General features: G+C 41.9%; 2 protein-coding genes across 3 annotated transcripts in view; both read left to right on the top strand.

Annotated features, from left to right (window-relative positions):
* Nucleotides 1–13,380, top strand: part of LOC131691160 (acid sphingomyelinase-like phosphodiesterase 3b) — a 331,188-nt gene that overhangs the window by 47,691 nt on the left and 270,117 nt on the right. The window lies entirely within an intron of this gene.
* LOC131688409 (uncharacterized) overlaps nucleotides 5,151–13,380 on the top strand; it is a 29,789-nt gene continuing 21,559 nt past the window's right edge. Inside the window, exons 1-3 of the mRNA XM_058972614.1 lie at nucleotides 5,151–6,513; nucleotides 6,595–6,836; nucleotides 6,905–10,051. Coding sequence (XP_058828597.1) covers nucleotides 5,151–6,513; nucleotides 6,595–6,836; nucleotides 6,905–10,051 — 4,752 coding nt within the window. The remainder of the gene's footprint in view (nucleotides 6,514–6,594; nucleotides 6,837–6,904; nucleotides 10,052–13,380) is intronic.

Here is a 13,380-nt window from a genome sequence, read left to right as displayed (position 1 = left end):
AGTCAAAGGCAATGAGACCGTTGATCAAGCTGCAATTGCTGGATAAAACAATACACATTTGATTCGAGAATAAAAGCATTATAATATTATGAATCCACCCGGGAGTAAAATATGATCCCAAAAGCTTAAAAAATTAATGTGACACATGCGAAGGAGTGTGAAGTTAATTGTCTAATACGAACCAGTTAGTAATGTAAATTAGAATATCCCTTGAAAAAAACTGATTTAAAGAATGAATAATTCTACAAATGCATGCGAATACAACAAAAGTTGAATACCATTCCACCAACACAAACTGAATGAGCCGGACATTAACGATGCAACGCGGAAAATCGAACTTTCCCAGAATATTTCAGGGAAAGCTATCAACAAAATAGCAGTTTTGCGTAATGTTATATTAATTTAACTGTAGATTTGTCTCTGTAATGTCAATCGAAGTCAGATGTTTATAGGCAATGGACGGAGCAATTTCTCGGGAGACTGTACGTGCAGATCGATTTTCTAGGCAGACCATCTATTAGGGTAGTGATTCTCAACCTGGGGTCCTCGGACCTCTAGGGGGCTGTGAAGTCATTGCAGGGGGTCTGCGAAGAAAAATATATTTTCCGAGTGCATATTGAAATTTCAAGTCTTGTTTCCTAACAAACTGAAAATAACATATTGATAGCATTCAAAATCTATGTTCATAAGTGGACGTCCGTAGCAAGCCAGAGTAAGATCTTAGGGGTCCGTTGCACGAAAAAGATTGAGAACCGCTGTATTAGGTTATTCAATCTGCCTTTGTCAACTATCCGAAGAATTTATTTGTATATTTGTTCCTTCACTGCACTATATATTTCTTTTTGATGGCTGCAAACTTATAAAAACACTGAAAAAACCGATTTCTAAAAGATTCAATCGAAGCTCGTTCGTATTTCACTTTCACTCGTATTCTTTAAGTTTTGCCCCGAGTTCCAGGCCAGTACATGAATGAATTTTCCTGAAAGGACCCAACTGATGGTAAAATTAATGCCGAACAAGTTTCGTCATCAATGACTCCGATTTCCCATTTAAAATCATGTATATTCAGCTCGGTCGAATCGCATCTAATCGTCTTTCGGCTTAAAGAAGATTCGCTAATACTCTAAAGATTTCAGAATGAAGTGACTCAATAGTTTCAACTGTAGCCGATATCTCGAAAGTTTAGACAGATAAATCTTAATTCTGGCATCCTGTCTAAAGGAAGCAAATGACGCTACTGGCTACAAGTCATTTGTAAAAAGTTACCACGTCTACACGCCCGCTCACAAAGTTGAGATCGATGGTGTGGTCATCAGTTCGTGCTTATCATGGGTGAATTTACGGGGTTGGCTGTTTAAAAAAGCTTTTTGCTCTAGTAAGTGAAGATTTTGAATGGCGATAGGGTTGGACAGGACTAAATTATGTGTCCCTTCAGACTAGTATTGGGAGACTTTTAACGAGACTGCTTTGCCTGAGTACGTCTTCTTCGACAAGGTTCGTCTGCCTGTTAGACTTTTTGTTCCACCATGCTTTGCACATATAAATACAAGCAAATGGACTATTGTAGCAATAAAAGCCGGCGTGGCAAGTGCGCTGAGATTCATAAAGAAAACTGTTGAATGGAGACTGCTGAAAAGTGTTCCTACTGTGGGGAGAGTCCACAAACAAACATCGCACGAAGAATTTGAAGCTTCCTTTAAAGGCCGCCAAATATAACAGTTCGAAGAGCTGACAAAAAGCGGAACCAAACAAAGAAATTTGAGATCAAACAAGGAGTTTCTAGCGTTTTCAGGATAATCCTAAATGATTCAATTTATCACAGGACTGATTGGGCAACTTTTTGATATTTCGGAACTCCTCTCAGCACCGAAGACTCTTCAATTCTCACGTTACGATTTAGGGTTGTCTTCTCGATGATAAATAATCTAGCTACTCCTTCATCATTGCTACAGTTTTAAGGAGGTGGCCTGCTTTACTTTTCATTAGCACATATCTTTTCTTCGTGAACTGAGAAAAAGAGTAACAAAGTTTGGGGTAATTTTTGCCATTATCTGATCTTTTGTCGACTTTAAATTTGTTAATACACATTATTCTAAATAAATCTGAATGGTAATGACACGACTGTAGCGTGGTCTTCTGATGCTTTTAGTGGAGTCTCAATTTGGTGCCATTTTTTAGTTCGACTGACGAACAAAAATTTCATTATTCGTGGATTTTTTAGTTTTGATTTCAGAATTCGGCTCCAACTATGGGTCAAGACAAAACTAGTGTAGGATTTTGGTCCTGGCTCTAAGTTTGTGTCGGATTCTGATGAGATGAAATCGAAACACAAATTCCATTTAGTTATAGCCCTTCGAGTGCAATGGTATTATTCAATTTTCTTCTCGGTTCTTCTTTTTCTCCATAAGGAGAAATATAGCATAGTGAATAATTTAGTGTAAACATGCAAATGACTTATCCTGAAATATTGCATGACACACTTATTTTATGGAGCAGATCATAGTAGAGCACCCCTAAGGTTGGCGGTGGCCAACCCGGGCAACCGCACGCAACGAGCCGGTCTGTTTCTCCCTCCCAGGTACTTTTATTTATTATTTCCAATGTTTTGCCAACATTTGAAAACATTTTCATATACATTTGGTGAAACGAATATCGTAGTGCGATATTCAATTGAATGAATCACACGGACTACTGAATGAATATTTATTTCAATTTGCACGATTTTTACAACCCTGCTATACATAAACGAAATTGCGTGTCATTAGTAAATCACTACGGGCTCTTTCTGGTGCGTAGCACCTTATATCCTCGCCCGCTCCCGGATTCTTTCAGTGGAACACTTTTTTCTTATAAATATAACATGCTGCAAAGCAATTTCTCCACAATACATCATTTGAAATATTTCAAACAGGAACCATCCATCCCGAAACTTGCTGAAATGGCAACCATAAATCACAATTTCCGCTCGTGACCCAGATTTTCCCGGTTCTTCCGGCGAGCCGTCGTCTTACGAAATTACTCGAAACAACAATCCGACAATTCGCTCAACCTACTCCCCCAGCCCCCAGTCAAAGCAGCGAGAAGATTTCTTGCCACAATACAGAAACCATTAAATCATTCAACCCGAACCTGTCTGTTTATCCCCTTTCGTTCCAATCCCTCCTGTTCCAGACAAAAGCTACCCCTTAGATTAGGGGTTAGTCGGAATTATTACGGCTCCCTCTGGCAACTGCTATACATATTCATTCCTTATATTTTACTCATCCCATCAACGGTTGGGTTAATTCTATGGGAATACCTTGAGTATCAAATCAAAATATGTACCTTAGTAGGCGCTTGTTCACCCGTGCGGAGTGAGAGAAGGTGGTGAACCGACAAAGGCTGTTAAAATTTCTACATCATTTTTCTCTCGCTGTCGCTGTCAGTCGGCGAGAGAGTCGGTAGTTTTGCGGGCGAATCCGGAGATGGTAATGAGAGGTGCCTTAATTTTAAATTAACAGAACACCGTTACTGTTACGTCGAAATTAGATTTTGATTTTCTGAAGTATTGTGATAATGATGTAGAAGACGCTAAATTGGAATGAGTAGGAAAATATACAAAAACCCGTCTCACGAAACTTTACACGCATTTGCTAGTCAGGAGAACGAAACCAACGTCAAGATTTTCTCCATGGATAGGAATATATCAGTGTGAAATCCAAGTTTACCGTTGCTAAAAATGTCCGAACAAAGTGAATGTCGAAATTTGCTTCAGATCTTCTGATAAGACAGGCGATTTGTAGATGCGGAAAATAGGTTCAACTCCTATTTTCATGATCAGGCGTCTTGCTACTATTACTAGTTCTGTGACTTCATCCGAAGTTTGCGTTAGCTCAACTTTATGAAATTTTCAATTTAAATGATACTGATCATGTCGTAATTATAACAATCTTGATAAAAAAATACATGTTTTTTCATTTGACTCTCGTGGGGAATGGGTTAAAGACTATCTTCGACAATATTATCAGGCAACGGAGAATAGCTATCTCTTCATCTAGTAGATTCTTTTTAGATACTTTGTATATTATTGGATATACGAATTAAAAAGTATCGTAGGCTGATTTTCCTAGATCCCTGAAACTATAGTAAAAGTCAAAATGTAAAGTGAGTGCAAAAAACTACTGATTTCACTACAAAGAAAGAATAAGAACCTTAGCTCTATTGACCTTCAGCAATCTTGCAAAACCGTTGGAATTTGAGCAGATTACCTAGATTAAGTAAATATTATATTTGAAGATTTGAAGGTTTTATTTCGGAATTCATGGGTTTTTGGATAATGTAAAATATATTTCAATGATTTAATCTACTAATTGAAACTACCCAGAATTTAATCTACTGATCAAAACTGCTCAGAACTTGTTAATTAATCAAAAGAAAATTACTTAGTACTGATTAGTGAATGCTTCTAATTAACGTAAAATGTGGTAAATATAACATTGATGACACCACCAAAATAACTAGAAACTATAAACAAAGGTAAGCTTAATAATTTCAGCATCACTTGTGTTGACACCGCTGGGCAGTCACTGTAGGCAGTCGGTAATACCGCAGTCGGCAAGACAGCCGAACCCATGTCATGTGAGGAAAGAAAAAGAAAAAAAAAGTTGAATCAAAACAAACTAAGAAATTGTGCGTGAGGAAAATAGTCGGAGAATAATCTTTTTTATTGCGAAAAATTAAGTTTAAGTAAAGTAAAAATTCGAAGATTTAGTTGTAGAGCAGTCTACTCTCTGTACTACTGTCGCCGTACGTGAATTTGGACGGCTAGCAAATTGATAGTGCAGCAAGAAGAGGTTTAGAGGAGATTAAATCCGCTGAATATTTTATCTCGCCACCCGAATATCTATCGTCGTTCGCTGAGTCGGACGACAGGCAAACCGAAGGAGTAGCAGGAGAGAAGAGGAGAAGGTGAAATCAGGAAAGATTCGACATTGGAAGAAGGAGGATACTATTTAAGTAAGTTTGTTATAAAAATAAATAAAACTATAATAAATAACTTAATTCGCAGTTTTTGAGCTGCTGCTGATAGTGCTGCTACAAAAATATAGTTGCTGGTTCATCCGAACAAACTCAAAAATTATATATCGAGATTTCGGATAACCTCAATCACGATGAGCGAATCGAACATGGATTCGACTTTGACTCCGTGTGAAGCTTGCGGGAAGGTTTCAACGCAGAACGAGGAGATGATTGCCTGTGACAGCTGTGAGCGCTGGTATCACTCCCGTTGCGTGGAAGTTACTGTGGCGACAAAAAAGGACACGAAATGGTTCTGTCCCGAAGATGGTTGCCAAGCAGTTTCCCAATCTTACCAGAAGCAGAAGAAGGCAAACCGTTCGAAGAAGAATACGGAGGAATCGGACCGATCGAGCGCGAAATCCCTCGAGCGTCAACCTCCGACCTTGCCTCCATCCGTTGCTGCAAAAATCAGAGCAATGGAAGCGGAAAAGAAGCGTTTGAAGGATGAAATGGATGCGGAATGTTTGTTGCGGGAAAAGGAGATTGGAATGAAGAACGCTTTGAAGGAAAGAAGGATGCGTTTAGACCGTGAGCTGCGCGAAAAGGAGCTGCAGAAAGACCGAGAGCTTCGTGAACGGGAGATCGAGGAAAAAAGCCTTCAACATCAAAGGGAACTGCAGGAGAAGAAGGAACATCTTTGCCACATAAGGAAGATGGAAGAGATCCATCAGGATCAGATGTCCTTCGTAGAGGAACAGTTGAAGGAAGCGCTAATGGTGAACAGCGGACAGAAAACAAAATCGGTCGCTGATCCCCAAGAAGGATTGTCCGGAGCATCCGGCGGAAAATCTACCCCGTTGCGTCCTACGACGTTCGACAAATTGACGGAAGTTAATCTGAAGATGTTTGCACAGAACGCCGAGGGCACCAGTGATGAAGAAAATCGGTCGGATACTACAGACGGCGACGAGGGCTGTGACGACGAAAACGGCGAAAGAAACCGGAAGCCAATAGTTGATACAACTCCATACGGGCTGGGGCAACAGCGTGCCGGACCAAGCAGGGCTCAATTGGCTACGAGAAGCGGGCTTACAAAGAAGCTTCCAACATTCTCGGGGAAACCAGAAGAGTGGCCTCTCTTTTTCGGCGCCTATCAAGCATCCAATGAAGCCTGTGGATATTCTGATGTGGAAAATCTGGTGAGACTTCAAGACTGTCTAAAGGGTTCAGCACTGGAGTCCGTCAGAGGCCAGCTTCTTCTTCCAAAGTCGGTCCCACGAGTAATCGCAAAACTCCGCCAGCTTTATGGACGCCCAGAACAGTTGCTGCAAAGCCACCTTGAAAAGGTACGCAGGCTCGAGCCACCGAAAGCTGAAAAGCTAGCCAGTTTCATACCGTTCGGCAATGCGGTCGAGCAACTGTGCGAACACTTGGAAGCAGCGGAACTCACGCTCCACTTGGTGAATCCGATTCTCATCCAAGACTTGGTCAGCAAACTTCCGGACGGGGAAAAGCGTCAATGAGTGCAGTATAAGCGAAAGAAGAATCCAGTTACACTTCGAACGTTTACGGATTTTATTTCGAGAATCGTGGCAGATGCTTGTGAGGCGAATGTCACTTTCGAGTACAAACCGGATGCAAGGTTTGCCGCTGGTACGAGTGGAAGAAGCAAACCGAAGGAGAAGGCAGCACTCTATAGCCACTCCGAGGTAGAGTGTTCCAGCGCTGACGGGTCCAATCGGGCGCAGCAAAAGCCTTGCAAGGTGTGCCATCGAACTGACCATCGTGTGCAATTCTGCAAAGACTTCAAGGACTTGTCGTACGGCGATCGCATGAAAGTAGTGACAAGATGGAAGCTGTGCAAAGTTTTCCTCAACGAACACGGTGGACAGTGTCGCTTTTTCAGATTCGTTGCAATGTGGGTGACTGTAGGGAGCTGCACAATCCACTAGTTCATCCAGTCACAAGCGTGGTCGGCTTGAGCGCACACATTCTCTCGAGCAGCACGGTGCTGTTTCGGATGGTTCCGGTGCAGGTACATTGCGGAGGAAGATCAGTGACAGTACTTGCCTTTCTGGATGAGGGAGCATCAGTTACTTTGATCGAGAACAAACTGGCAAATCGTTTGGGACTTGTAGGCGTGCAGGAGAAACTCACCATCAAGTGGACGGCAGACGTCACACGTGTGGAGAAAAGCTGTAGGCGAATGAGCGTATGGACTTCGGCGGTTGGTGCGATAAGCCGTGACAAGTTCTTGCTTCATTCTGATCGTACGGTCGAGAGGATGCTGCTGCCTCATCAAACGTTGAATGCCGAAGAGTTGTCGGCGAAATACGAACACATACGAGGCCTGGCAATCTCATCGTATGATGGCCGTCCGGAAATATTAATAGGGCTTAACAATATCCATTCGTTTGCCCCGATAGAAGCGAAAGCCGGAACTACAAACGAGCCGATCGCAGTTCGCTGCAAGCTCGGCTGGACAATTTACGGACCGAGACAAGCAGATTCAGCGCTGACAGGAAGCTATCTAGGGTATCATCAAGAGGTATCCAATGAAGCGATTCATGACCTTCTAAAGAGTCACTATGTGTTAGAAGAATCGGTGGTGAGTGTACAGCAGGAATCGGTTGAAGACCAACGGGCTCGTTCGATATTAGAGCGAACCACGAAACGCGTGGGTAATCGCTTTGAGACCGGACTTCTCTGGAAGATGGACGACGTGCATTTTCCGGATAGCTATCCCATGGCTCTCAAGCGGACGAAGCAGCTAGAAAGAAAGTTGGAGAAATCACCGGAATTGTACCAAAACATCCGGGATCAGATTAAAAGGTATCTGGAGATTGGATATGCTCATCTAGCCACAGAATCAGAGCTGGTTGGCACCGAATGTGACAAAGTGTGGTATCTTCCTCTCAATATTGTGTTGAACCCAAAAAAACCCAACAAGGTCCGAATAGTATGGGATGCTGCTGCAACTGTGCAAGGAGTTTCACTAAATTCAATGTTGTTGAAGGGACCCGATCTACTCGTGCCATTGGTGTCGGTGATCATTGGGTTCCGCCAACGAAGGATTGCCTTTGGCGGGGATATCCGAGAGATGTATCACCAGCTGAAAATTATTCCCGGGGACAAGCAAGCACAACGTTTTCTCTTCCGGGATAACAGTAGTGAGCCACCGAAAGTGTACGTGATGGACGTCGCCACGTTTGGGTCGACGTGCTCTCCGGCGTCGGCGCAATACATCAATTACCGAAATGCAGAAGAGCATGCGGCACAATATCCGGAAGCTGCGGGGGCAATTATCAATCGGCATTATGTCGATGACTATTTCGACAGTGTTGACACCGTCGAAGAAGCCGTAGAACGTGCAAAGCAGGTGAGTCACATCCATAAACAAGCCGGGTTTGAGATTCGCAATTGGGTGTCGAACTCACCGGAATTTCTGTCAGCTCTGGGAGAGGAGAAACCAATGGAACCGGTACTCTTTAACCAAGATAAACAGGCATGTAGCGAGCGTGTGCTAGGAGTATTCTGGGATCCGGAACGGAATGTATTTGCGTTCACCATAAAATACCGTGAGGATATAAAAGCGTACCTGTACGACGGTGAGCGACCGACGAAGCGGATAGTATTGAGTTGTGTGATGGGGTTTTTCGATCCACTGGGTTTGCTATCTCCCTTTACAATTCATGGTAAAGTATTCTTTCAACACTTGTGGCGAAACGGTTGTGAATGGGACCAACTAATCGACGACAAGGCTTGGTTAAAGTGGAAACAGTGGACCGACTTGTTGCCGCAGGTAGAAGCCTTGCGAATCCCATTAGGGGATGCTGTATCGACCTCGGTCGACTCGCTTGAATTACACATTTCTACGGATGCGAGCGAGCATGCCTATGACTGTGTTGCATATCTGCGTGCTGTCGTGAACGGATCGGTACAGTGTAGCCTGGTCATGTCCCGCGCAAAGGTGGCTCCGCTTAAGAGACAATCGATCCCTCGGTTGGAGTTGATGGCTGCGGTTCTTGGGGCCAGGATGAGTCAAACGATTCTATCGTCACATAATTTACAGATCGCACGCACCTTTCTTTGGACCGATTCACGAACAGTTCTTTCCTGGCTGCATTCCGATACGCACGGGTACAAACAGTTCGTCGCATTCAGAGTTGGGGAGATTCTGGACTTGACGAGATTGGTAGACTGGTACTGGGTTCCATCAAAGCAAAACGCTGCAGATGTTCTCACCAAATGGGGCCGTGATCCACCATTACAGAATGATGCGGAATGGAAGAACGGTTCGTATTTTCTGTATCAATCGCGCGATCAGTGGCCATGCACTGGGCGAATAGATGAGACGAATGAAGAAGCGCTATGTCATGCGGTGGTCGACGCTGCAGCTGTTTCTCGATGGGTAAAGCTGGTTAGAGTGACTGCAACGGCAGTGCGCTTTATTGCCAACATTCAGCGTAAGAAAGCCGGGTTACCAACCGTTACATCCAAGGCCACGAAGATCCAACACAGACACATAAAGGCTGAGTACTTGACTGTTCAGAAGCCACTTCAGCAGGAGGAACTGAGAGAGGCCGAAACCATTCTGTGGAAGCAGGTGCAATTTGACAGCTTTCCGGACGAGATGAGTGCGTTGATGAAAAACCTGCAGCATAAACCAGGTCTGCCACTTGCAAAAATTGAAAAATCTATTTGCCTCTATAAGTTGTCGCCGGTGCTTGATGCAGAGGGTGTGTTGAGAGTACGAGGCAGGCTGGAAAAGAACGAGTCAATCCCGTTCGACAAAAGGTATCCGATAATTCTGTCCAGGAAGCACGAAATAACAAAAAAGTTGATCCTGCATTTCCATGAGAAGTACGGCCATGCGAATCGAGAAACCGTTTTCAACGAATTGCGGCAGAAGTTTTGGATACCAAATGCTCGCGCTGCAATACAGCAAGTGACAAAAGAATGCGTATGGTGCAAGGTGAATCGCTGTGTACCTCGCATTCCTATGATGGCACCACTGCCGGTTCAACGCATCACCCCTCGTCCCTTTAGTGCAGTGGGTGTTGATTACCTGGGTCCTGTCGAGGTCACGGTGGGGCGTAGGAAAGAGAAGAGGTGGATCCTTCACGTGCGTGGCGATAAGGGCCGTACACCTGCAGATAGTTCACAGTTTGACTACGCAATCTTGCTTGATGGCTATCCGACGATTTGCATGCAAGCGAGGAGCTCCGGAACAAATTTTTTCGGACAATGCTACCTGTTTCCATGGGGCGGACATAGTGATGAAGAAACGCATCAAAGTTGTACCGATAACGAAGACGAAACGAGAAGATCAGAGCGCAATTCCGAAAGCACTCGTGTTGAGTGTATAGCAAAGATAGAAGAGTGATCTTTTCTATACATTCTACACTATACTATATTACTTTTCTCTCTTATTAAGTATTATCTCTCTCATTTTATTCCATGACGAGCAAAAACAGAACGAAAGACTGTCACATACTGAAGACATGAAATCGAAACACTTATCCCAATTTATTGGCTTATAGATTCAATCAGTCCCAACATTTTAGTCGCTCTTCATGATTGCCAATTGTTATACCACTTTTTGACCCGTCCACTTTAAAAAAAAATTCTTTTACACGTTTGTTGCAGATGTCACGGATTTACGGATTAATAGTGTATTAGTCTTCTCGGCTGAATCGTTCGCAGACAAATTGAAATACTTTTTGTGTAGCACGGTACAGAGTACAGAGTGCACAGTGTGCACTGACCTAATACCGAAATTTAAAATTGCGTGCAATTCAAAAACTTATAATTTAAAAATAACAAACGAGGTCGTTGGTCTTTTATATGTTTCCTTATGACACATTCCAGCGTTAGGGGACAACGTTTGCACGCATCATGCAACTGTTAACAGCTCGTAGTTTGAAAAATCCTACGATGTACGCTCAAAAAACTTAATTGACTACTTTAAAAGTCCTAACACAACGTTAATGTTATGGGTTTGATGTTTTTCTGGTTGTCCTTTCATTCTGAGAGGTGAAAATGTCGCGTTAGGGGACAACAGCGCAAAAAATGATTTTCTAACCTACACTTGTATTTATCAAAAAAACCTGCTCTGTCTCAAACTTTGGAGCATCTATTTATTCTAGAAATTTGATCATCGATAGTCACAAAACAATACTGTATACTTAGATTTTCGAGCTTTTAGGAAAAATTTTTCACGACCGCTACGAACACTGCGTTAGGGGACAACACCAAAATGAATACAAACGGTCGCATATGAAGTGTTGTCCCCTAACGCGACTGATGAATTTGTTGAAGCTCAAACAAAGCGATGTATATTACCTCTGAACCTGTAAATAACTCAAAATAAAGATTTGAAACGCCAAACCAGATGTATTTCTGGTTTCACCTTCATGTGTTTTATTAAGAAATCAAATTAATATGAAATGAGAACAGGACACACCGCATACCACAGTGTGGCGCGGTATAGAAGAGATTGTAGACCACAATCGCCACTTTCTAATGTATCGAAAAATGTGGTTTGAAGTAGTTTTGGTAAGTTTAATATATTATTAACATCAGTGGCGGATCCAGGGGGAGGTTCTTTGGGGTCCGGACTCCCCCTTCCAAAATTTTTTTAACATCCTGAGAATTTTTAAAAAAGTTTCTTTTTTTAATTCATTCTAAGTTCAAAATCTTTGCAAACCTGATTCGATTACCAAAACTGAGTTTAATTAAATGAGGGTATTACATATGGGATCATCCATAAATGACGTAGCATTATATGAGGGAGGGGGGAGTTTTGCATTTTGTGATGATGTGTGACGACGGGAGGGGGGGGGGGGTAGGGGTCATATCAGGCTACGTAGCTTTTTCAAAGGGGAATAACTAACATCGTTTTTTATTTAAAAAAAATAGGGTGACAGGGGGAGAGTTACCGTAAAGCTACGTAATTACCGGCGGGGGGGTGGTTTTATTTAGAGGTTTGTGACGAAATGCTACGATGGGGGAGGGGGGTGTTAAAAATTACTCAAAAAATGCTACGTCATTTATGGATGGTGCCTATTACGTATTGTACAATGAACATTTTAAAGTCGAAATTTTGGACCCCCTCCGAAATTTTTTTGCATCCGCTCCTGATTCACATAGTAAAATATATGAAATAAAATTAACTGTTTCTTAGGGTGACTCAATTTTTTTTTATTTTGTTAACCAACTAAGTTTTTTTCATGTAAGCTTGGTGTACTGACTTTGTTTTTTGACCTTATAAAATCTTGAAAATAAAATTGACTGGTGATTAGGGCAGATAAAATACGTCATAGGGTTGTTCAATATTTATTTTCTTGTCACGTTACAAATACACAAATGTGACTCTGAAGCAATTCAACAAAGGAAAGACTGTCATACGATTATACTCAGTCGAGCAGTTATTATATTTACATATTGTATATTGTATATGTTGTCGCGAAATACGAGTAACACGGTTGAAAAAAAATTTCGAAAGAGAATATCGCCCTTCCAGTTCATCCTCTGGCGTTTGCACAACTGTTTCTACTCATAGATCTGCAAGACGACACTTATTAGTGATGATTGCGGAAATTAATCAAAATGTAGCCGTTTTACGCAATTTTTGGAAAAGAAGGGTAAGATCCAGCTTTTTGAAAATTTTGATATATTAGAGTACATTGAATTATCTAAATAATAGAAAACTGGAGATTTTCGTAAAATTGTATCTTTTATTAGCGAATTCTAAGAAATGTGCTATAAAACATAAAAAAACTGCATTAAACTACGATGTTTGGTTCATGTTGAAGAAAATCTATCCCGAAAAGACAAACCGGGTTAGTTCCAAGTGGTCAATAATTATCCCGCTACTTTGAAAGAATGTGACGACGAGTGAGTGTTATTCCCTATGACCAAATTCTTCCGCGCGCTCTCATGCTTATTTGGTATTCTAATGCGTCCCATTCTATATCTTTGAAATCACTTCGAACTCTGTTCTGAAATTGTTGATATATCCTTAGACAGTTTATGTACTGATATATGTAATAAAAACTTGATAATTTTTCGATATTATAAGGCCTCATCCTTAATGGAAACACCCCCCCCCCCCCATGAGACCACCCATGACACTGCATGGCTGCGGTATTGCTGAAATAGGTTGGTTATATCTTTTATGACCATATACTGATCTGTAGGCTCTCAAAGTAACTCTACAGAAGGATTTATCGTATTGCAACGGAAAGCGTTAGGAGACAACACATCAGTGCACCCCTCTGAAAGAACGATTCCAAAGCTTGTTATATACAAATAGCATATTTTTAGAAAGGTATTGATGAGTACTAATAGCTTCTGAAAAGATTTCATAGATAGCGTGCT

Source organism: Topomyia yanbarensis, chromosome 3 (assembly GCF_030247195.1).
Source record: "Topomyia yanbarensis strain Yona2022 chromosome 3, ASM3024719v1, whole genome shotgun sequence".
Lineage (NCBI taxonomy): Eukaryota > Metazoa > Arthropoda > Insecta > Diptera > Culicidae > Topomyia > Topomyia yanbarensis.
This window is presented reverse-complemented; position numbering and strand designations above follow the sequence as displayed.